The sequence below is a fragment of the Eublepharis macularius genome, chromosome 7 (genome assembly GCF_028583425.1).
Source record: "Eublepharis macularius isolate TG4126 chromosome 7, MPM_Emac_v1.0, whole genome shotgun sequence".
Lineage (NCBI taxonomy): Eukaryota > Metazoa > Chordata > Lepidosauria > Squamata > Eublepharidae > Eublepharis > Eublepharis macularius.
The window spans coordinates 70571688-70597155 of NC_072796.1; the positions used below are offsets into that span (position 1 = coordinate 70571688).

A 25468-nucleotide genomic window follows, 5' to 3' on the forward strand; every position below is an offset into this window, starting at 1 on the left:
CTGGGCTGTACAGCAGCCAGCTGCTCCTGACAGACCCCAATTCCCCACCAGTGGGGAGATGCCAAGGGTGCTCACCAGCCCGCTGATTTTCCCCTAACTTTTGATAATATTTGAAATTTTATTTCCAACAGATTAGGATTAAAAATTTCCCTTTTCATTTTATTAAAACTGGCACTAATGCTGATGTGTGACTTTAAAAGCTGAAGGGTATTGAAAACTAAGGTGCTTCCTAATAAAGTCTTTTTGTTTGTTTGTTTGTTTGCGGCTGTTTCTGCCACAATAGAACTTCTGTGGCTGCCATATGCAGCTTTCATCATGTTCCAGAGACTAAGGGAGCAATTCTAAACAGATCTACTTGGAAATAAGTCCCATTTTATTCAGTGGGGTTTACTCCCAGGCAAGCGTTCTTAGGAATATGGTCTAAAAATGTAAAAAGGGGTATTTATTGGCACTTGTGCACATAAGTGTATTACAAAAGTGAGCATAATCCTACATCAAAAGAAAGTATCCTCTTTACCAGTTCTGTGATTATCATGAGAATTTAAAGTTATGTTCCTGCCTTTCCTTTTTCACTTTAGATAGTAATGCAAACTGGACTGCTGGACTGGATTTGATTAACCTGCCTGTTGTTTGCCTGCAGGTGAGCGAGATGGAAGTAAATGGTCAGTTCGAATCAGTCTGTGAGTCTGTGTTCAGTGAACTAGAGTCTCAGGCAGTAGAAGCCCTGGATCTGCCAATGCCGGGCTGCTTCCGCATGAGGAGCCACAGCTACGTGAGAGCAATTGAAAAGGGCTGTTCCCAAGATGATGAATGTTTGTCACTGAGGTCCTCTTCCCCCCCACGCACAACCACCACTGTGAGGACCATCCAGAGCAGCACTGGTGAGTTACAAAATAAGACATCAGACTCGGGACGAAGAAAGGGGTGATCTCATGCTGATTCCCAGGGCAGCCTGTACAGTCTGAAGTTGTATCCCTCCATTCAGTTTTTTGTACTGCCATCACCCCATACTCATTTAGAGCACAAACACTGGAGATAGTCTGTGGTGAGACTGTGTATTTGCACATTGAAAGATGAGCTTCAAAGTCTGGGTCAAAATCTGAAGCCTCTCACCTTTGCAATGGAAACAATATTGATGAGGAAACCAAGAAGGAATAAAGCTGAAGTGTGACAAGGGTTATGAGGCACATGCATATATGCAAGTATTTCTCTGAATTAGTAATATCTGCATGTATGCATGTGTCATAACTCTTGCTCTATTAAACATTTCCTTAGTACATACTGATCTTTGGCAGTTTTCTAGAGACCATCACTGGCATAACTCGGTCTGTATTAAGGTAAATTCCATCCAGATTGCTTCTTCATTCTTTTGGTATACCAGCATGGTACTGAAGTTTTCTGAATACCCACAGCTGTGTGTACCATTCTGGAATGCTTTATAATGGTCTGCATGTATTGATGTGTATTAAATGCTTGTCTTAGTAAAGTCCTTTGATCCTGATGTGGATAGGAAAAGAAGATGGCCTGGGTGGAAAAGAAGTGCAAAGGGATTTTCATATATACAATAACAGTGAAGCAAGTTGGTTTTCATTCTGTTCTGTTCTCAGCATTGCCAGCATGCTTTTTACATGAAGAAACTTTTCAAGACAGATTGTTCCTGACAAAAGCTCCAACTTGTCTAAATCAGTGAAATCAATGGAAACAATGCTAGGAGGATCCATCTACCAAATGCGGATCTGTCTACCATTTTTCCAAGATTAGTTGTGGTTATGCGCAGGGCTTTTTTTCAGCTGGAACATGGTGGAACGGAGTTCCGGAACCTCTTGAAAATGGATACATGGCTGGTGGCCCTGCCCCTTGATCTCCAGACAGAAGGGAGTTTAGACTAGAGATGGGCACGATCGGCATTATGATAGAAAAATACCCACGACAATGGCGTTCGCGCGATCGGGACCCGACGGATCAGTGCCGTCCACAGTGACTGATCCAGCTTTTGGGGGGGGGGGGCTTGATCGGGGCGATTGGTATCTGATCGGAGATCCAGTCACTCTGGCGCCAGTAATCTATTCCCCTGGCAACAGAGCCAGGGGAATGCCTGAGCTGAGTTTGCCCTCCTTCTGTCACCCTGGAAACCCGAATGGAAGCCCAGCTTGCCTTGATCAGCAGGGCTTCCTTCCAACCACGGAGCAGCAACGCACTCATCAGTTGAGACAGCCAGGGGAGGGATGGGGAAGGGGATGTTCTGTAGCCATGGGCACTCCAAACATTTTTTTGCTTTTTAAAAACACGGGGCTTTGTAGGAGGAATGGCTGTTTTTCTGTCTGTCACTCTCTGTTTTTAACCTGCTTTTAAAACACTGTATTTTATAGGAAAACTTCATTCACGGCTCTGTGTGTGTGTGTTTAAAATATGCTTTTGGAAGACTGGCTGCTTGCTTTTAAAATTGGGTGGAGAGGAATGGAGGATTCTGTCCCTGCTTTTTTTTAAAAGCTGGCTGAAACATGTTGACGGAGTGTCTCTCTCTCTCTATTTGGAGAGGCAGGGATGGGTTAAAAACTTCCCCCCCCCCTGCTCTAAGTGTGTGTGTGTGTGTGAACGTCCCCTCCCTGAGGGGAGGCGGCTCGTCACTGCCTCCCCGTGCCCGCCGGACCCAGCGGTCGCCGCCACCACCCACCTTTCCACATAGCTGGGAACAGCAGGGCGCCCCTCCACTTTGGCCTCCCCGATCCGATCCACGGATCGGAATCGGGAGATGACCGGTGTGGATCGGTGAGTTGGGGTCATCGCCGGCGCCGATCCCCGATCAGCTGGATCGGTAATTTTTTTTGGATCGTGCCCACCTCTAGTTTAGACTGCCCTCCGCACCGCTTTTAAAACGTTTTAAAACTCCCCCTTGTTCCAGATGACCCAAAGCGACATCATTGGCCCTGGGAGCGTGCACGCACATGTGGTACCAGGGGCACCACCTCCCACCAAGAGTTCCCCCCTGTGCTGGCAACCCATTGAGTTCCACCACCTCTTTTCCCAGAAAAAAAGCCCTGGTTATGCGCAAAATACACTTATGGAATTTCAGGCTAGCCTTTGTATTCAGACTTTGCTCTTTTCTCTTTGAACTCAAATACAAATGCAGAATTTATATGAAGTGTACAGAATGCTGTAGTAACTGCATTGATAGTAAAGTATGTGGTAAAATATGTGCTCATAACAAGAAAAGCAATAAACATTATATAGGAGGACTCATGGAGGAAGGGAAGTCACTTCTCTGTGACTTCATCCACTTCCCTCCACACCTGCCAGCTTCTATTTTTCCTGCTCTTCTCCTTGTCTCCCTCCTGACTCTCTTTTCCACCCAGGGATTGCCAAGTCCCCTGAGGGCAAACTTGGATGGGGGGAGGCAGTGGTATTTACATGGTTTCCTGGCAACATGAGACTGCACATGCCCATTTCAGCTGTGTGACTCCTGAACAGAGTGCACATGATTGGCCAGTTCCCCAATCCTCCCTCCCCATGCCGGACAGTTGGCTGGCAGTGGGGGATTCCCCTGCCCCCAGCGAGGTGCTGGCAACCCTATTTTCACATCTTAGAATCATAGAATTATAGGATCATAGGGTCTGAAGGGACCTCCAAGGTCACCTAGTCTAGCTCCCTGCACAATGCAGGCAATTCACTCCCCCAGTGACTCCTACTCCATGTCCAGAAGATGACAAAACACTGTCAGGATCCCTACCCAAACTGGCTTGGGGAAAATTGCTTCCTGACCCAAAAGTGGTGATCAGCATTACCCTGGTCATGAAAGAAGGGGCTACAAGAACTAAGCACTGATGTAACCCTTCCTTCCTTCCCCTGTCATGCTTTGCCTAGATTCACAGAATCAGCATTGCTATCAGATGGCCATCTAGCTTCTGCTTAAAAACCTCCAAAAAAGAGAGCCCACCACCTCCCGAGGAAGCCTGTTCCACTGAGGGAATGCTCTAACTGGCAGGAAGTTTTTCCTAATGTTTAGCCGAAAACTCTATTGATTTAATTTCATCCCGTTGGTTCTGGTCTGACCTTCTGGTGCAACGGAAAACAACTCTGCATCATTGTCTATATGACAGCCCTTCAAGTACTTGAAGATGGTTATCATATCACCTCTCTGTCACTTTACAGACCCTGTGACCTTTCCTCCCCAGCCTCTCCCATCCTTATCTCCTGCTTCCTGCCTCACCTCCAAAGACGATTAAATGAAACATCACATTTATTTCAGCAGCAAAGTCCATGTCAATGTTGTTAATTCAGATTTATAGTAATTATCAGGTAGGTCTGTCCTCCCCTTAATTCACAGTGATACTGGTTTGTGGCTGTCTTCTCTGGATAATAATCTAATTTAAATTAGTTACCTCCGACTCTATATGAGTATTAAAAATTTTCATTATGTAATTTTTTATTTTTCTGTTTGTTTTAATTAGTTTATTTCCTTTTATGTGTCTAAAAGCCAATGTGCTAAATAGCCTTCTTTGAATAAAGAAAAATGAAAACAACACAAAATTGTTTAAAAGTTCCAAGATTCACAAGTTTACCCCATGAGATCTTGACTGCAGTTTTGGATTGCCTTAGCAATGTTGTCTGGGGTTGCCTAGGCAACACACAATGATGGCCAAGAGAAGCTGGCACTTTTAAACTATTTTATGTTTTATTTAATCATCCCCTTTTTAAGTTTTATTTTTTTTCTGAAAGCCTAGGTGGCCCCATAGGTTTGCTAAAATCTACCTTAGCTCTAGGTGGCCCTATTTGTAGGATTTTTTAAATTATTATTTCATAGTGGGGCAACTTGTGACTATTAATGCTGGTCACATGTACTCTAAACTCATGTGTGAATGGGGGAAATCTCTACTGTGCTTGAGTTTAATGTATGACCACACTCACCCTCAGAATGGTTTGGGGGAAAGGAAAAGAGTTCCCGTGTGTGTGCTCAAAGGCAGGAGTGGCTTCATCTGTCCCTGCTTTCCACCAAGCCCACTTTCACAGATAGAAAGAGCCATGGTGGGTGGGCACTTTCTCTGTCTCGCTTTTCCTCATGTTTGCCAAGGAGACACATGGAATAGGAGTAAGAAGAAGATCTCCCCCCACCCCGGCTCTTTTCTATCTGTGAAAGCGTTCTGGGTGGAAAGCAGGGACAGGCAAAGACACTTTTTCCTCTCTGCACACATGTGGGAATTCCTTTTCCCCAAGCCATTTTGAAGGAGAGTGCAGTTAATGTTAAACTCAAGTCAAGTTTGGGTTTCCCCCAGGCACACATGAATTTAGAGCACATGTGACCAGGCCCTTAGGTATATGACAAGCAAGGGACCTGCAAGAACTTGCAAGAGGCATCTCATTTTTCCCACCATCACAGTTTCCTCTTTTCTTTCCCTGAAAGCCCCCATAGCCTCTCCCCTTTTACTTCTTCTTCTTTCCTTCCAACCTGCCACGTAAGCTACCGTTATTTACCCCCTGCATTCTGCTTTCCCTCTTTTTTTTTCTCCTGGGCAGCTGATCCCTAGGCAGAGCCTGGCCAGGCTGGACCCAGTTGCACAGTGCCAGGTGCACTAACAGGCTGAGCCACACAGTTGCATGGTGCTGGCCAGGCCATACCCAATTGTGTGAGTAGTGAGTCTCAGTGGTCTCCAGAGGGCCGGTTTCAGCAAATCCTTCTCCATCACGAAATATGTTCCCATTACCAGATATGAAAATACTTTGTGCATGTCAATTCATCTTATGTGGGAGTTAATAAGAAATATGCAGATAAATCCTCATTTTCACAAGGCTCATATTTACCCCTAATTCTCTGGAATCCTCATGAACACTTAAGAGGCAGGTGTAGATGTTTCTCATGTCCAGTTAACCATGTGCCTTGCTAATGTGGTGGCTACTAAAAAACAAAAATTCAAAATTAGAGAACTTCCTATCATGGTAGTAAATATTCAAGTGCCAGTTACACAGTTTGGCTAAATTGTGTAGCTTCTTCCCACACCAGTATCCCCAGAAGAAGGTGAAGTGCTGGTATGGGGAGGAGCTGCACAATTCGGGCACACCCCTCGTGCTTCTAGACCTGACTACTGTGATGTGGAGCGCTGACTGCAGAAGCATTTTTTTCAGCACCCACAGCGTTGCCAAGGCAACATATTAATTGAGCCTCTGTAGAAATGTGGCAGGATGCCTGCTTGGCTTCACTTTTGTTAGGCCAACTTCTTTAGAAGCAAGGAAAGGAAGGTTGTGTGTTCATGTACATTCATGAATTGTTCTTTTCCTATATATAAGTTCATGATAAAAAGAAATGATTTGTGAACATTTATGAACAAGGATCTGAGTTAGGACTCATGTGGTGGATTCCACCCACACTGCAACAACAAGAACACTCGCTATGAAAAGCAGGAAAAATGTGAAGGAAAATTTGTTGGGAAGGGGCGGGGATGAAATACCATGTGAAAGATGCATCAGTCCAAGGGTTGCTGGGCTCTTGTTCAGAGATTAAACTTGTTCCTTTAAATATGCTGATACATATGAGAGAGGAGGCAGCTGCTGTTCCTGAGATCTCGTTCTTCCACTAGCTCTGAAGAAGGGAGCTCTGAATCTCAAAAACTCATATCCTGAAAATCTTCTTGGTCTCTAAGGTGCCACTGAACTCAAATCCTGCTGTTCTTCCACTAGTGCATTTCCCCACCTTTGCTCACAGCAAACACAAGAGAAGGAAGGACAGAGGGACTAATGGAAGGAGGTTACTAGTTACAATACCAGTCATTGCCTTGGAAAATTAAAGCTATTACCCTGGTCTTCAGAAAAGGACCAGACACCCCTAGTTGTGTCCAGTTTTGGATAGAGGTCACAGATTATGAACTATGTGAAAGATTGTGACATTTCTACTTACAGTTAGCAAGGTCTATTATTAGATTCTAATTTTGAGTGAAAGGCCATTTTTCATTAAAATGAAAAACATTCTATTAAAATGTGTACTATGTCTGTATCTGTAGGCAACAAAGAACCTATAAAGAATCCATTTTATATTAACAAAGAGATGCTTTGTGATGTTAGTTGGATTGTAATCATAACCCTAAACAGTTGTGCTCTGTCAATGTCAAATCAATTGGGGAGAAGGAGATTATTGGCCTGTTATAATAGAAATCTAATTGGAAACGGAAAATCATAAGCTCTTCTCCAGGCTACAGACTGGAATAACTTGCCAGGAATGGGGGCAGTCACTGAAAATGGCCAAACTAGAATCACATAAACTTTAAAAAAATACACTTATGAAACTGAACTATGCTCAAAGGGAATAGGAAGTCAGTGCAGTTTTTGAAAAATTAGTTTGATATCCTCCTAATCCTACATAGCAGTGTGGCAGCTGCATTCTAAACCAGATGTGATTGCTTCAAGTGCAGCCTCATATGGCTTGCTGCAGTTCTTCTGGCTAGAAGCATCAAAGATTCACAGATCAGAAAGACTAACAGTCACCAAGCAATTGCGTTTTTATCAGTTGAGAAATAAAGTTGCATCACATATGAACAAACCCAGGTATCGTGTTTTCCTATTTCTGCCTTTATTGCTTCCATCCTGTACATTTTGGTTTGCTTCAAACTCTGTTTGCATTGACAGCATTTATATGCTTTAACACCTGCACCTTACAGGCAAAAAAAAATTACATGCCCCACCCTATCAGCATATGAAGCTTTTGTCATTGCTACATCTATGGGCTGGTAAATGTTTGGTTATCTCATTTCTGCTAGTGAGTTACTAGCACAAAATAAGATGCCATCTTTAGGTTCTTTATGATTAGTCTCTGAAACTGCTTTCTGAGTATACAGACACAGCTATGAATTCCAATGGTGTTACAATGTACATAGCTTTGGCATATAGAGCATCAGCGAAGTTCAAGCAACTGATCTGTAACAAACCTGAGCTCTGGTGTGAAAACTGTTGGGAGTTGGCAAGACCTAAATTCTGGTCATTAAAGGGTTACCACATTTGTTTGGACCTTGTGAGATCTAACCTGGAAGTATAACCTTGGCTTAGAGTCAGTCCTGTTTAGAAACCATAAAAGGGTTAATTACCAGCAAGCAGGCATGAGACGCTGATGCAGATGCAGAGCTTTGCTACTATATAGCTTCGTTACTTTTATCTACTAACTAGCGACTTGTTGTATGTATGATTTAACTTGTTTATTGAAGTACCTAGTTTACTGTTATAGATAAAGACTTGATTTTTCTCAAACGGCTCTTCTTTCCATGCCTCTACCTTTTATCCCACATTGAGAAAGGCTTTTGAAGCGGCACAGAAATGTCTGTAACTTCAGCTGCTAGTACTGTAACTGCCACAGCCACCCAACAAATTCGACAGGGTGTAAGTAATAACAGTGGCATATTTGCAATTCTAAAGTTAAACAAGAATAACTTCCAAATGTGGAATGCCAGATTAAGAGTTTCCCTCCAAGTTCAGGATTGTTTGGATGCAATAGATACAGACATGCCTGAAAGCCAACCAGAGCAGGATGAGTACAAAAACAAAGAGGCAAAAGCCTTAGTGACTATATACTCCTGCATAGAAGATCATGACAGCTCATTAGTAACCAAGCACAAGACTGCTAAAGATTTATACAGTGCTCTGAAAAGTAAATACTCTGACAGAACAAATAAGAATGTGATATTTCTAAAGGAGAAATTGTATAGTATGAGGATGAAAAAAGGATGCACACCTAGATGAAATGCTAAGACTTGTTTCAGAGCTTCAGTCTGCAGGAGCAGAGATATCTGACTTTGAGCTCCACACATGCATATTACTTAGCCTACCACCATCTTCTGCAAATCAGAAAGCTGTGCTTGAATGTAATGCAACAGTGGACTTGGATTATACAATTGCCTATTTGAGAGACTCTGGACTTAAAAGGGCAGCAGATGATGCACCAGATAAAATGTCTGTATTAATAATGAGACCTGATCCTAAAGAAAAGAGATGCTAATTGTGTTCTAGAGTTGGGCACATAGCCAAGTACTGCGGATTTAAAGAAGCAGAAGGTAATGAGTTCGGAGGTCCAAGTGTTTCCACTGAAAGAACAGGCTTTAGAGGCCGGGGACATTCCAGTAGTCATGGAAACTTTAGACCACCATGTGGTAGATCAAACACAAGGCACAGACAAAGGCCCAATGATGGTACAAGTACTTATGACAACAACCAAGTGTTTCAAATATCTAATTGTCAAAGTGTGAACAATAAAAGGCATTTTCTTCTTGACAGTGGCAGTTTCATTCATGTTTGTCGATTCAGAGAAAACTTCAGTGAACTTGACACAGCAAACAGACCAAAGATACTACAGGCAAACAAGCAGAGACTCAACGTGCTTGGAACTGGAACTGTACCTTTGAGAGTCCTCACTTCTAAGGGTGAAGTGGTGAATCTCACATTAACAACTGTTGCTTTTGTTCCTGAGGCTTTGAATAATCTCCTTGGTACTAAGAGAATTGTTAAAAATGGCTATACTGTAATACTTAAAAGCAATACAGGTAAAATTATTAATGACAAAACTGGTCTTGTACTTAAGGCTGATGAAATAGATGGGTTCCATTACATTGTAGACATTAATGATGATTCAAACATTGTAATACATGAAGAAAGACCTGTATGTCTAACTAGGCAAGATGTTTGTAATCATAAAAACTGTCTCTATTCATTGCATGCAAAACTAGCACATAGGAATATGCAGTGTTGAAAAACTATTAACAGAATGTGGAATTGATGTTGTTAAATGTGATAAGGCTAAGGAAAGATGTGAAATTTGTATAAGAGCAAAGGGAACCACTCCCAGTTACAGGGGATAACCTAACATATAGAATAAAGAGTTCCTGGAAGAGGTCTATTCAGATCTTGTGGGTCCCTTGCTTTTACCTGCAGGAAAGAATAGATATTTTCTTACCTTCACAGAGTCTAAAAGCATATACAGTCATGTATATGTGTTTAAAAGTAAAGATGAGACTCTTGAAAAATTTAAATCTTATGTTGCTACTATTAAGAACCGATTCGGTAAAGCACCTCTAGCATTACGTACCGATGGTGGAGTAGAATACTGTAATATGGACTTTAAGAAATTTATGCAACAGGAAATATCGAGCACAAGGTCACTATACCCCATTCTCCGCAACAAAATGGATGTTCTGAAAAACTGAATCACACATTGCAGGAAATGATTAGATCTATGCTGATGCAAGCTCAACTACCTGATTCATTATGGGCCAAAGCAGTAATAACAGCAGTTTATTCACATAATAGAGTGCCTTGCAGAGTAACAGGAAAAATTACTTTTGAATTGTGGTTTGGAAAGAAGTCTGGGTTAAAGCATATAAAGGCTTTTGGCGCCAAAGCATACTCACATATCCCAAAGGAGAAGAGAGGGAAGCTCGATCCTCGAGCAGAAATTGGAGTCATCGTTGGATATCCTTTGAAATCAAGTGTTGTAATGTCGTATACGTGGATGAAGGAAATCTGATGCAAACACCAAAGATAATTCAACCTATAGTGATAACTGATCGGCAGGACACAGAAACTGTTTCACAGGAATTGGTCGATTGGTTACCTGCGGGGATCACCGGTCAACCGGCAAGCCCACCTTCAGAAGTCATTACCAGAACAGAAGGGGAAGCAGGAACTGGACCAAGTGAAACAGAAACAACAACTACCCTGAGACTATCAGATAAGAGTAACAAAGGCAAACCACCAGAAAGATACAGATTCTGTGAAAATCTGCCAACAATAAAAGAACCTACAAATTTAAAGGAAATCAATGAATTACCTGCGTCAGAAAGAGACAAGTGGATACAAGCGATGGAGGAAGAATTTCAGTCTTTACAGGATAAACAGGTCTGGACTAGACATGGGCACGAACAGAAAAAAAACAGACATTGTGTTCATTGTTCGTTGCAATCCACGAACAACTAATAACCAACACTGACGAACATGATCCTGTCACGAACATGTTCGTTGTTCGTGGGGGCCAGCAGGCTCTCCTCTAGCCATCAAGATCCCTACTGAACCACTCCCAGAAACCCTACCTGAGCAGGCAGCAGGAAATGTACCAGTAATAAATGATAGCTTGGCCCCAGAGCCTGGCAGTAGCCCTGAAATCTAAAGGGGTAGATCCCTATCCCACCACACACAAAGAAAATTAAAGCTCCAATGCACTCACCCTGTCTCTCTATCAGCAGCTGTCTCTCCCTGAAAGCCAGAGCTGGGAGCCCCCCTCCCCCCTGGTCTTCTCCTCTTGTAACGAATTTGGAGCTCCAGTCCACTCTTGGGAGGAAGACCTGCCTAACAAGCTAAATTGGGCTTAGAGTGGCATTATTTACTGTCATTGGTACGCACCATAAATCTTAGAAACTAAGCCTTTGCATGTGAGTTCTTTCGTGTCAATAATTTGTTCAAAATCTGTTTTTGGTTTGGCTAATATTTCTTTTTATTTGATATCTTTTGCAAAATAACTTAGTTGAAAGTATAGGAACCAAGGTATTCTTTGTCCTATTTTCTCCTCTAATTTATGTTTCTCTAACAGTCCTGTTTTAGATGTGGTATCTATCAAATGAATATTACTGTAGTCTATATTATTTCTTAATTTGGATATTCTTTGACTAAGTGCTGAGTCTTCTTGCGAAGCAATAGTAGAAAAACGAGAAATTTTGGGAATTAGCTTGTTCCTAAATTTATCCCATATTTTTAGGATTGCTATTAGAAATGGGTTATATTTCAATTCTTTGGGTCTATGCTTGGCATTTTTCCAAATTATATCTTGTAATGTAGTTGTGTGTTGCTGAACTGTTATTGTTTTGATCCAATCAGTCTTTCCTTTATCCTGAATTATTTGTATTATATTGATTATTCTTGTAGCTGCATTGTAAAATTCTAGATCTGGATAATTATATCCTCCTTGTGATTTTTTTCTTTTTTATTGTATTGAAGGCAATTCTCGGATGTTTATGTTGCCAAAGGAATTGATTTAATATTGATTGCCATTGTTTAGCAAATGGACTTATAAAGTCAAATATAATCCAGATAGAAGTGTGGATAGATACAAAGCTCACTTGGTAGCAAAGGGATTTTCCCAACAAAAATTTCAGAAGCATTCTCTTGTCAGCCTGATTGACTAGTTGTGTTGAATGAGCTGCTCAGTAGCAGCAGACCATAATCTTTTCCCTAAACCCTAAGCATTCAATAAACAGTGCTTGGTATGAGGTTCAGTGCTCACACAAGACACTGATCAGACAGCTCTTTCCATTCTGCTGTTTTGTTTTGTTGCTTACTTAACTCTGGGTTTTTCTACATGCTCACTTACAGCGGGTTTTCAGGATGTAGTTGGTTGTCTATATTATCCTACCAAGTAATCATAAGAAGAATTTTACCTCGCAGATGCTGATAGAATCAGGGATGGGTCCAGGTTTTGGGGACTACTAGGCTCTCCTCACCCTCCCATCCACATGTCACCAGCTGCCTGTGCATCCACTGACAAGCTCTCCAACCACCGGCAGTCACAGCTACTCATATTGCCTGCATGACCTTTCCCTGGTGGTGCTGGGGGTGGGAGCAACTAGGAGTGCCACTTCCATGGCCACTAGAATTGCTGATGCTTTGTGCTCCACCCACATGCTCTTCTTCAGAAGCACTAGAGAGCAGAGAATGGTTGTCTGTGTCCACTCAGAATTGAATCAAAATGATGCTAGAGAATTTCCATATTTGGCTACCTAAATTAACATGGCATTGAAAGCGGCTGTCTGTGCCAGGGAGGCTCTCCAGACTGACATGCATTTGCCTTCAAAATGGGCTAGACAGTATTGCAGATCTCCTTAAGTAAGAATTTTCCCTGTTCAATCTTATCATGATTTGGTGCTGTGGAATCTAAAAGAGAATGACCTTTCCAAGGTTATCTCCTCATTAGTAAGAAAAAACACGTTTTCAAATCTAGTTTGAAGCAACTATATAATGAACCCAGAGTGCAGATCATGTCTTGGACTTACACAAAAAGACAGGAGGAGCTCAAGCATGCAAACACTTTTGACAAACAATTTTTCGGCTTCTGCTGAATCTGTCTTTAGTTTTTGTCCTGACTTTGTATGAAAGGTTTAATGAACTATTTTATGCCCACTCTTTCCTTGACTATTCCACATGCTTGCTACACTCTTTTCTGACCTAGGTGTAAATGCTGAATGTAACTGACAATCATATGTCAGAACCAAGACTGTGAACTCTTCCTGATTTACCAAAAACAGCATTTATCAAAGTGTGAAATCAGCCTTTTTAACATAGTATCAGCAATTGTCAGGGAATTCATAAGCTCCTTACTAGTTGGTGTTTTGATTGGTTCATGAAACTGTTAACACTATTTCTTCTTTCATCTCTTCCCATTATTGGAGGTCATTGGGGCAGTTCTTTGTTTTTTGGCAAGCCTTTTACTTTGCAGAGATCTTTCTCCAAACAGCTGGAAGCATCTTATGAGCCTATTTGGCCCTCCTTCCTTCTGTTCCCCAAGTAGCCAGACAGTCTCTATGTCCTTCCAGCAACTTCCCATACTCCAAAAACGTGTAAACTGCCTTCCTATCAGGATTGCATGGAGGATTTGACTCTGTCAAGCTGGGACTGAATAGGGACTATGAATGGTTATCACATTATCACAGGTAACAGATTTCCTTTACAGAGGCGGGGTCTGGGGGAGCTCAGTGGCACCTGGCGTGGGCTTTCGGGGACCACAGATCTCTTTGTCAGATGCATCTGGCAGGGAGAGCTGTGGTTATCGAAGGCTCATACTGCATTGGAATTGGATGGTCTAGCTGTTTGGCTGCTACAAACTAACAAGGAAACTCCTTTGAAGCCTACTGATCCACACACCAAAAGAAGATGTTTACATATACTAGCAAAGGAATGTTTTGGTTGCACCCTCCCCCCCTAATTGCCTCTTCTCTCTCCTCCCCTTCTCCTCCCTCCTCTTCTATATTTGACCAGTCTCTGTATCATGCATCTGATTAAGAGAACTTGATTCTCAAAAGCTCATGCTACAATAAAATTGGTTAGTCTTAAAGGTGCTACTGGCCTCTTTTTGATTTTGCTACCACAGACTAACACGGCTAACTCCTCTGCATCTATGACCATGGAGGAGTATAGATACAGTTCCCCTGTTTGTGAAATACTCTGTTCTGACAATAGAATGCCCAAGATATAGACACAGTTTTTGATGATGTTTCTCCCAAGGAGGTCTTCACACATGCCTCTTCTTATAACTGCAGTGTAAAGTGTTGACGTAGATGTATAAATCAGCCATTACAGGTCAAATATGTTACCTCAAATACATTGCTTTTCAGTGGTTGTTTTACACACTTATGAAGAGTTGAGTAACCAAATGATGAGATCTCTGGGTCTCACCACATGAGACCAAATACACTCGAATTACATGGGTAATTCAAGTGTATTTTGTAATTCGAGTGTATTTGACTGTAATTCAAGTATATTTTGTCTCGTGTGGTTTGACCCTCTGTCCAGTGAGATACATTTATGCAGTAGTCCTTGGTCTGATCTCTCATAGAACTCTTATTTCAGAAGTACATTTCTTTCCTATGGATATAATTCTTACAATCAAGTTGCTTTCCCATTTCATTCTCCAAGAAAGACTTTTTAATTGATTTTGTTGACCTTTATTTTTCCTGTTCCAAACCAGAACACTGTGTTCAAGATAAAAGTGTTTCACTAATTCCACACAATGGCATTCCATTTTAAGTTACTATTATAGGGTTTTTTGTTGGTGTTCTTTTGAAATTATTGCTACATGCATAAAAGACTTTTTCCCTGTTTGAACTACAGCCTACACTGCAACATGTTATAAAATCAGCCCAGAACATTCCAGTTCATAAATACTGATGCCAATTCAGTGTTGTTTATACTATGAGAAGGCAGCAATCAGCTAAATGCATAGACTTAATGGTAGACACAATCCAAAGCCAGTTTTGTGCAGAATGAAATGTCTTTGGGCCTTTTTGTTTGTAATGTATTGTGCTCAGTGTCCACAGTGATAGTAGAGTTAAAAAGTTTTATTAATAGTTTAGGAATGGATTTCATTAGAGAGCAAGGCAGGATATAAATGAATAAATTGTGTCTTCAAGATATTGATTAACTTGTTCCTAGAAGGGTTAGACTAGTGAAATGTGTTCTACATGGATGAGGGTTCTGCCATTGATGATTTCACAGAAACTGTAGTTGGACTAAAATGCTACCCCTGGGCTAAAACGTCAGTAGGTACACACCGCATTATGTCTACTCTTGAAAGGCAATGCATTTTTATTATCTTAGTACTGTGTTTACAAGCACAATCTTAATGGCCTGGGAAAAGAGAATCTGAAAAACTGCCCTGCCAGTTCTCCAAGTTCGCCACATGAAGCCTCTCTCCAGGTTCCCTACCCAAGAGAGGTGAGGTGGATGGCAGCTAACAGGAGTTGCTCCATGGTGGTATCACATTTGCAAATGACATCCTGGCACTCTCTTTATTGTCTTTTAGATGCCATTTTGATTACAGGTGGCTTTGATGTAAGTTGATGCATTACTTATTTTGGTGTAACCTCTTGACTATAAAATCAAACTGATGCAATAGTTTGCATCAGTTTGACTTTATTGATGTTGTTTGTATTCTAGTGTATAAATTGATGATTTGTCTTGTGATTGTTTTGATAGAATTATTTTGATATTGTTAATGGGAGCCACCTTGGAATTTTCTTGGAAAGGCAGGATATAATTTAAAAAAAAACATTTTATTAATTTTCAAACAAAAAACAGGAAGAAGAACAACCACCATCTAAATTACAAACATAGAAAACAAGATTACAAAAAAGAATGCGTAAAAAAACCAAAGAATGTTAAATCAAATTATTGAAAGAGGGCTTAATATTCACAACACATTTTCCAAATTATCTTACAAGATATAGTTAAGAGAGGAATTCATTAATGGCACAGGGGATATTTTAAAAAGTATTTCTGTGTATACTTTATACCTAATTCCTTTTCCATAATTTGAGGAAGGGCTAAGATAGATGTTGATGTTGAATATCTTTCTGATTCGTGTCTAAAATCATACCATGTATCATAGAAAACTGATATTTTTGCTTTGCATTTAACTACTCTTCAGTTGATATGCCAATTTTTCTGTCATAGCTATTTGCCATAGCTCAGAATACCAATAACATAATATTAAAAATTCTGCAGATTTCCAACCCTTTGCTATTACCCTACAGGTTGCCATCAGCATAAACACTATTGATCCCTTCCCTCGGATGTCGTTTTTCCATTTTGTTCCCCTAAATTGTTAACAAGGCCAGTGCTGGTATGGCATATATGATTTGATTCAGATTTTCCATTTCTGTAAATATTTTCCCCAGAACCCTATTTCTACTATGACCACCACATATGGATGTAATTGCCTTGCTGGTTGCAGTTTCTCCAACATTTTGTGTTTTTTGTATTACTTATTCTTACAAGACATACCAGCAGGGCTCATTTTGAGGGGGAATGCACCGGAACACCATTCTGGTAGTTCCCCCAAGCCAGGTGGCCCCACCCACCTGACTTGAAAACATTTTGGGCCGTTTAGGCCTCGATTAGGGCCCAAAAGGCCACAATTGGGGCCAAAACAGCCCAGATCGGGATGGTGCAGGATGAGGGAAGCCTCCCCACCCTGCACCAACCCAGTCACGGCCACTTCAGCCCTGATCCTGGCCGAAACGGGTCAAAAATGGCCATTTTGGCCATTTTTGACTCATTTTGGCCAGAATCAGGGCTGAAACGTCCCGGATCAGGGCTGAAACAGCCCAGATAGGGTTGGTGCCGGGCAGGGGGAGCCTCTCCCATCTGGCACCAACCAAGTCCCGGCCATTTCAGCCCCAATCCTGGCCAAAATGGGTCAAAAATGGCCATTTTCTGCCATTTTGACCCATTTTGGCCAGGATCAGGGCTGAAATGGCCAGGATCAAGTTGGTGCCAGGCGGGGTAGGGTCCGATCCAGGCTGTTTTGGCCCTGATCCTGGCCGAAACGGGTCAAAACGGGCCATTTTAACCCATTTTGGCCAGGATCAGGGCAGGGGGAGCCTCTCCCGCCTGGAACCAACCCGGTAGCAACTGTTTCAGCCCTGATCCTCGCCGAAACGGGTAAAAAATGGCCATTTTCAGCCATTCTTGACCCATTTCAGCCAAGATCATGGGCCAAAATGGCCCAGATTGGGGCTGAAACAGCTGGGATCGAGTCAGTGCCGGGCAAGGGGAGCCTCCCCCCCCAGCATGGACCCAGTCCCAGCCGTTTTGGCCCCAATCCTGGCCAAAATGGGCCCAAAATGGCCCTTTTTGTCCATTTTGGGCCCAATTCAGCCTGGATTGGGGCCAAAGGGGCCTGGATCGGGTCAGTGCTGGGTGGGGGAAGCATCCCCCACCCAGCACCATCCCAGTCCCGGCCTTTTAGGCCCTGTTTTGGGCTTAAATGTGCCCAAAGCAGCACATTTTGGGCACAAAATGTGGCATATGTTAATGAGTGTGGGTGTGGCATATGTTAATGAGTTATGCTAATGGGTTCCTGCAGTTCTTTTTCTACAAAATGACCCCTGCATACCAGAGTAATATACCATCAATACAGTAGTTTCAAAGAATTCTCCCTGAGGGCTATTGATACTGTTTTCTTTGTTTGAGTCATCCATAATTTTTATCCTAGTGACATTTTCTCGTATTGTTTTCAGTCTGTTTGATGCATTTGTATCTATTTCAAGTAAATAAGAATATATTTTAGAAGTTATTCCTTTTGTCTATTCATATGTTGCATTAAAATCTGTTTGAATGTCATCATCTTTCTGGTCATTGTTTGCCCTACTGTAGGATTCACAATTAAGTAATATAATTGATGGAGAAGAATCCAATTCATTAAAACTCCTCACAACTTTTATTTTAATTGTACTACAGTAAGAGGAGCTCTATTTTCATAAAAGACTCTCATTCTGTAAACCCCCTTTCCGTTTAACATATTCTTGTAGTTTATCTATGTAAGTAAATTGGAATGTAGTGTAAGTGGAAGTAGTGGGGATATCTCTGGAATTAGTTTGTTTTTCCATTTATTCCAAATTTTTAATGTAGTGTATAGAAAAAGATTCTCAACCCATTTTATGTCTCTTACTTTTTTCCCACCAAAAATATTTTTTTCAATTAATTCCAGATGTTTACCATTTGTTTCCATGCCCACCCATGGCTTATCAGAGGTACCCTCCAAGTCAATGCTCTCAACTGGTCTGTTTCATAATATTTACTTATATTGGGTTCTCCCCATCCCCCTTGATCTAATCTCTTTTGTCTCAAAGTCTTTGTGAGTTGTGGTTAGACATGGGCATGAATGGGGAAAAAACCCTGAACACCCTGTTCGTCGTTCAGTGCCATCCACAAACAACGAACATGGACGAACATGAACTGTTCCCGGATATTTCATTGTTCGTTGTTCGTGGGGGCCAGAACCACCCCAACCCCAACCCCCATCCCACTTAGCCCCCCTCCCCTCAAACCCACTCACCTAGCCCTTTAAAAAGCCTTTCAAACTATCAGGCAGCAGGCGGGATCTCCCTGATAGTTTAAAGGGCCCTGTCCTGGCAAATACAGCAGTGTCTGCTGGCAGCTACTTTGAGGGGTTACCAACTGACCTTCCCAATGTCCAATACCCACCAAATTTGCAGGGGACATAGTCCTCACTGTCCTCTGAAGACCCCCAAGTTTCAGAGAGATTGCACCCCGGGAAAGGCATGATCCATGGGTCTCCCCATTGGCTGTCATTTTCTCTTCAGAGTGGCAAAAATGGGACTGTCTGCTGCAAGTACTTTGTAGGGTTAAAGCCGGAAGGAGAGGCAGAAAGAGTTCAGACAGAGTTCAGTCCCTGCCTCCGGTTGCCAAGGGGATTGATTGCAGGTGCCAGACTGATTCATATAGTTTGCAAATAGTTAATACTGGGCCTAACTTAAATTTTTATTGCAAAGACTTGCAACCACTAAAAGCGTTCTTAATAATCAGATATTCCACAAACCCATTATTTGTCCACATTCATTAATTCTCCTACCTCTCAGACAGTGCAAACTCATCCCCACCCAGACAGTGTAACTTATCCAAGTTTATATCTCCCTTACTGAGGCATCATTGGTCTCCCTTTGTATTTTTATATGTTATATGTTTTATATGTTATTTTATTTATAAGATGCAATATACAAATATATTGTTACAATTTCCAACTTTTCTAACTATCCAAATTACACTTACTATGAATAAACTATTTACATCAGTTCTGTTCTTATTGTCCTCATTGTGTGTTCATGTTTTGTTTATATTTGACTTTATAGACTTAGAATTGTTTGATATTTTAGGGGGTTGAATATTATTGAATGTAATGAACTCAAAAAAGGGAACCATTTTTCCAGAAAGTTTGTTTTACTAGGAAAATTTTTTGCTTGGTATATTTTATCATTGATCTTTTCTAGTATGAAGTGGTCCCAGATTTTTAACGGCCAATTTGCTATTGGAGGATTGTGTGATTTCCAGTTAGCTGCAATTAGACTTTTAGCTGCAGCTAGTAGATTGTTTATGATGTCACATCTGATTGGGAGGGATTGGTACATCGTTCTACTGACCGAGAAAAATTGTTTCTGGTTTGAAAGGTATTTTATATCTTGTTATATCTTGTATTTGGCTTATCACTTCTTTCCAAAATTTTTCTATCTGTTGGCATCTCCACCAGCAATGAACAAACATGCCAACTTCACTGCATTTTTTCCAGCAAAATGGGGATTTTGTTGATGAGATCATTGATAGTTTTCTGGGGGTGAGATACCATCTGGTTATTATTTTGTACGATTTGAGTTAGATCATTGTTATCGGGGAGTTGAGTAATCTTGATGACCATACTGTATTCCATTGTTCAATAGTTAGAGTGATGTTACAATCTTGATGCCACTGTTTTTGAAAACTTAGGGTTTCAGGTTTTGAAGATGACAGGAGGATATTGTAAATTTTTGTGATTAGACCTTTCCAGATAAATCCAGTGGAATCTAATAGGTGTTCAAAGTCAGGTTTTGGATTGATTATAATCTTTTAAAAGTTTATTTGAGAAGCCATATGGCTACATTGCAAATATGTGTACTATGGGATATTGCGGAGAGTTTTCTTTTCTAAATCTGCTTTATCTGATATTCCTCTTTTGGAAGTGATGTCCATCAGGTGTGTTAGTTTATATTGTCTCCATATTTTGCTGAAGGTATTGGTTTGTCCAGAGTAACACACCAAAACTGGGCCTGTAAGATCCTAGATGCCTGAACCAATGTACTCAATTGGGCTCAATGTGGCTCTGCTAGATACTCTTTTGTGTATTTTTCACACTCCTTTGGCAATCCTGAGTCTGTATCAGGGTTCTACTAGGTTGGCATAGCCTGGGCTGCTGTTTTGCTCTTACACAAGCCTTGCTCCTCCCCTCTGTTACTAGGAAGGTGTGTAGTAATGGTCACAGCTGAGAGCGTAGGTGATTCCAGAAAGTTCAAGCTTCATCTTTGACTCCTATAGCTTCTCCTTTCATTACTCCAGGCTGCCCAAGAAAAAGAATGGATGTGTGGAGGGCACTCAAGCTCTCATACCCACAGAATCACCTTAAAATTGTGGGTTGTTGTACTCTTGCTAAACAACTGTTCTCAGCTCACCAGGTTAGAGCTATGGCCATCACAGAGAGGACACTGGGTAAGTATGCATTATACAGAAAGGGAACTCCTGTTGCCAGCAACCTCCAAATGCACCACCAACCAAAGAAGTCAACAGGAAGTGCAGCTGCCTCTGTTGATGAACAGCAGGCACTCTGCTCCTTGTGTTGCCGCTGCTAACCTGATTGTTTCTCAAGACTCATTTTCCATCTAGAGTAAGAGCCAGGGCATATGGAAGCAACAAACAGTAACTGGAAACAGATTTCTGCATTGGATAGGTGAGTCATCTCAATAACAATATTACTTTCCCAAGTGACGACTCCCCTCTTCCCCAATGCAAACATAAAGGGGATACCAGTGGAACTAGTGGTAAACTTGACCAGGGCAAGTGGAATTGAAGAACATTTCAGTGAGAGCATCGTCCCTCAGTTACTTAAGAATCCATAATGAAATCTGCACAGAAACCAAGTGCAGCCACTGCCCATTTTCATTTCCATTCACTTGTCTGTTGTCTCTCCACAGGCAGCAGTACAACATACAGTAAGGCCATGGAAATGACAAGTGAGGCCTATAGAAGCAGCAGTGACCCAGCAGTGCAGAAGCCAGTTCTTGCTCTGTGATGCTGTGGTATTTTTTGTTCTAGCAGAGGACTTGTGCCTTTCCAGAGAACATGACAGATAACATGTAAGAGCTGTAGCAACAGCCCAAATGTAGGCACAGTAATGGAGGGATAGGCTCATGTTGTTTCTCTGTCATAAATGCTTCAACAGTACATGAGGCCCTGCAGGGCAAAAAAAAATGCAGTAGATATTGCTGGGACTAAATGCTCCTGCGATGCTCAGCAGTCAAAGCTCCACTACTGATGTTGTTCAATAAAAACTGTAATCCTTCAAGTTATGTGTCTGTTTTCATAACTGTTGGCAGATGGGGAGCTTCTGCCTCATGTTCTTCACCTCAGTGCCTTTGTGACTCACATTCCCAGTTGCTTCTGATGTGATAATAAATAATCAGTGTGGGACAGATAACACGGTGTAAGTGAGAGCAGATAACAAGGCATTCTGGGAAAACAATCAGCAGCATCATGATGAATGTAGTGGAAGAGTGTCTGGATGGGGTGGTGGAGTTCTCAAATGGCAGACAGTTTCCAGAATCAACACTGGAAGCTGTATGCCATTGGAGGCCCTCATCATCCCATCCAGCCTCTGGCATATGAATAAATCAATAACTTCATTGGTTCAAGATCCAGATACTCTGATTAGCTATCATATTGCTTTGTCTCAGATTCACAAATGGCTCTTTATAGCTAGTGACTAAACTTAGGATCTCTTGTATATATGCTAACCCTGCCCACTGTGGAATTATAGTGCTTGGAGCCCTGGACACAAACTTGAAACAACTACTGATGAAGATTAAAGGAGAAAGCACCAAATCAGGGCCGTCTCTACACTACTCACCTTCATCCGGAATGCTGTGGAACGTCATGAAAAAAAGCAGAAGATAGCGTCTTCTCTTGCGAGTTTTGCACGATGTCACGTAAAACTTGCGTGAGAAGATGCTATCTTCCATGGTTTTTTCATGATGTTCCACAGCATTCCGAATGAAGGTGAGTAGTGTGGAAACAGGATTATATCTGAACTTCAAGAAGACAAAAGTAGAGATGGGCACAAAATTAACCATGGAACAAAATTCCGGCCGGAACAGCCAGTTCCTATTTAAAGAACCACACATTCCATGGTACCACGTTTTTCCGAACCAAACAAATTTTTCTTACCATTCCGTGGCCGGTTCAGACACTTTGGGCCTCAAACACTCCATCGCCCAGGCAACAGTGGCAGTCTTTAGGTTGCCCCCAATCTGAGGCCTCCAGGCTTGATTGGCAGCTTTCCCTGCCAACTAGAAAGCTCCCACTCTGGCCCATCCAGCCAGGAAAAGGAGATGGAGGGTTATAATCTCTAAGGCAACTGAGGAGATGGGCCTTCAGCAGCCATGGTAACACCAATCTGTTCCTCCCAAACCATGGTAGGCAGGTCTTTCTGCCAACCAGAGTGCTCCTGTGTTGTTCAATCTTGTCTTTTTCCATAAATAGAGGAAGCCATGTGATTCCTGGTTTCAGTTTCTCTAGAGTGTGAGAGGGAGGAGAGCTTGCTGTCTGGCTGTAGTGTTGGGAACTTGGGAGGGATCTTTGGCCTGCACTTCTGGCTGCTGGAAAAGGGACTGAAAAGCCTCTTTTCTCTTGCTTGCTGCTTTTTCTTACTGGGGACTGGAGAGGTGTTTGGGAAAAGGGTGCTTTTTTCGTTTCTTCCCCTCCCCCTAATCTTAGCTTTTCACCTCCACCCCCCGCCTAGTGTTAGATCTTTGAGTAGAATTGTGGTCTTGCTTGATGTCTGGGGGCCAATCACTTCAAATGGAGGCATAAAGCAATTGCCATTGATGGCTCCAATTCTATTGAATGGGACTTTCCTGGGGGAACCAGCTTTGGGGCTCTATAACTCGGAGATCCATATTGCAATCTTCACAAAACTTGGAGGGTGGCTGGAGGAGAGCCTACTGAAAACTCCCTGCAAGTTTGTGCTCTCGGAGCATGAAGGGGATGTCCTGCCCCACCCCAAACCTCAAACCGGTTCAGGAACCAGTTGAGGTTCGTAAGTTCATGTTCCATATTCCGTGAAAATGAATGAACAAAGAATCAAACAGTTCATTTTTTTTTCATTCCGTGCCCATCTCTAGCAAAAGTAATGACTACTGAGGAGTTACACAATTTGAAAGTTGGCAATGAGGAAATCAAAATGGTCCAAGATTTTCTATTCTTTAGCTAAATCATCAACCAACAGGGAGACTGCAATGAGGAAATCAGAAGGAGATTGGGACTTGGAAGATCAGCTGTGAGGGAGCTAGATAAGATCCTTAAAAATAAAGATGTCTTTCTGGGGGCCAAGATCAAGATAATCCAAACAATGGGATTCCCCATTACAATGTATGGTTGTGAAAGTTGAACAGTGAAGAAAGCGGACAGGAAGAAAATGGATTCATTTGAAATGTGGTGCTGGAGGAGAGTTTTGCAGATATTTTAGACAGCCAAAAAGACAAATAAGTGGGCACTAGATCAAATCAAGCCTGAATTCTCCATAGAAGCTAAAATAACAAAACTGAGGCTATTGTACTTTGGTCACATTATGAGAAGACAAGATTCTCTGGAAAAGTCAGTAACGCTAGGAAAAGTAGAAAGCAGTAGGAAAAGAAGAAGCCCTAAAACGAGATGGCTTGACTCAATAAAATAAGCCACGTCCTCCAGTGCAAGTCTGTTAATGATAAGATGTTTTGGAGGTCTTTAGTTCATAGGGTCGCCATAGGTCGGAGGCAACTTTACGGCACATAAACACACACACACCTTGGACATGAAACAGGAAGCAAAGGGGGAAATGGGGACATTATAGGATTGACCTCTGGAAGGCCCCATCATGTGAGTCTTTATTTTCTTTATTATTATTTATTTACCCTTTTTAATACCCCACCTTTTCTCCCCAATGGGGACCCAATTGTTCTCTCCTCCTTGATTGGCCCAAATTCACCCAGCAAGCTTTCACAGCCAAGTGTGAATTTGAACCTTGGTGTCCCAGATCCTAATCCAACATTCTAACCACTACACTAGCTACCCGATCTCTAAATATCTGTCTTATGATATAGCACCATACAAGGAACATAAACACTGCCCATGTGGGTCTGTGATTAAAATATCACACCAGGAAGTGTGAATGCTGAGCCTTTAATCCCATAGTGTTTCCCTTTCTGTCTACATTATTGATGACAGCATGACCCTCAAAAACTGACAGTTATCCCACGATCACATTTGTAGTTCCTCAGGATACACATTTCCCATTGCCTTGTTTTGTCCCACTGAGCTATCTAGTAAAATTTGCTGCTTTAAGTTCTATTGTTTCTTATCCATGTCACTCTGTTCCCTTTCCCTTGTAAAAAGGAACTTGTTATCCTTACACAGGCAGCATTACAGATGTGTTCCATGCAGTGTAATAGCATTGTCTCATTGGAATCATTAGTATCTACCAGGATTAAATCCCTTCTCATGGGAATTCTCTGAATTTTACAAGGTAACATCTTGACCAAGGAACCATAGCTGTTCTTGGGAGTATCCTTATGCTCTGTGTGCATATGCAACCTAGTAACATTGTCCTGACATCCCTATTGTTGATAGGTACCTCTATGCATGGCTAATACAGGGGGTTAGGGAAGCAACATTGTGATTGGCAGGGGATTATTGAAATACTATTGACTTTGCTGCTAGGAGTGACTAGGATTGTGTGACCACATTATACCAATATATTAGCCTTGCCATATGAGTCTCAGTGCATAGTGGGAGTATCCCTATAAAATTTGCAAACAAGACTTTTTAACAAACTAAAGAAAACAAACTTTTTGAACATTTTAATAAGTGGATTTAATACACATACAGTTCCCCCAGTGCTTCCCTACTCTAGAACAAAGCAGCATCTGATGCTACTGGTACTTCATCATATCAATAATCCCATTTCAAAGTTTGCACATTATGAATTTATTTGCCTGATGCAGTACATATTACCAGATTTTCAATTCTCTTGCATATGTATTTATGCAAAAGTCTATAATACTAATTGCCCCAATGAAGCTTTTGTGGACTACTGAGTACATGTATTATTAAGCAGTTCTCAGAGCAAACATTTTCATTCAGCTTTATTATGCTATAAAGA

The 25468-nt window shown here is 41.6% G+C and overlaps 1 protein-coding gene across 2 annotated transcripts in view; it reads left to right on the forward strand.

The window, feature by feature from the left end:
- DLGAP1 (DLG associated protein 1) overlaps nt 1–25468 on the forward strand; it is a 154533-nt gene that overhangs the window by 44071 nt on the left and 84994 nt on the right. Inside the window, exon 4 of one of the 2 annotated variants that reach the window (XM_054985694.1) lies at nt 641–885. In XM_054985694.1, the coding sequence (XP_054841669.1) occupies nt 641–885 (245 nt within the window). The remainder of the gene's footprint in view (nt 1–640; nt 886–25468) is intronic. The other variant, XM_054985695.1, reaches the window with a different exon arrangement.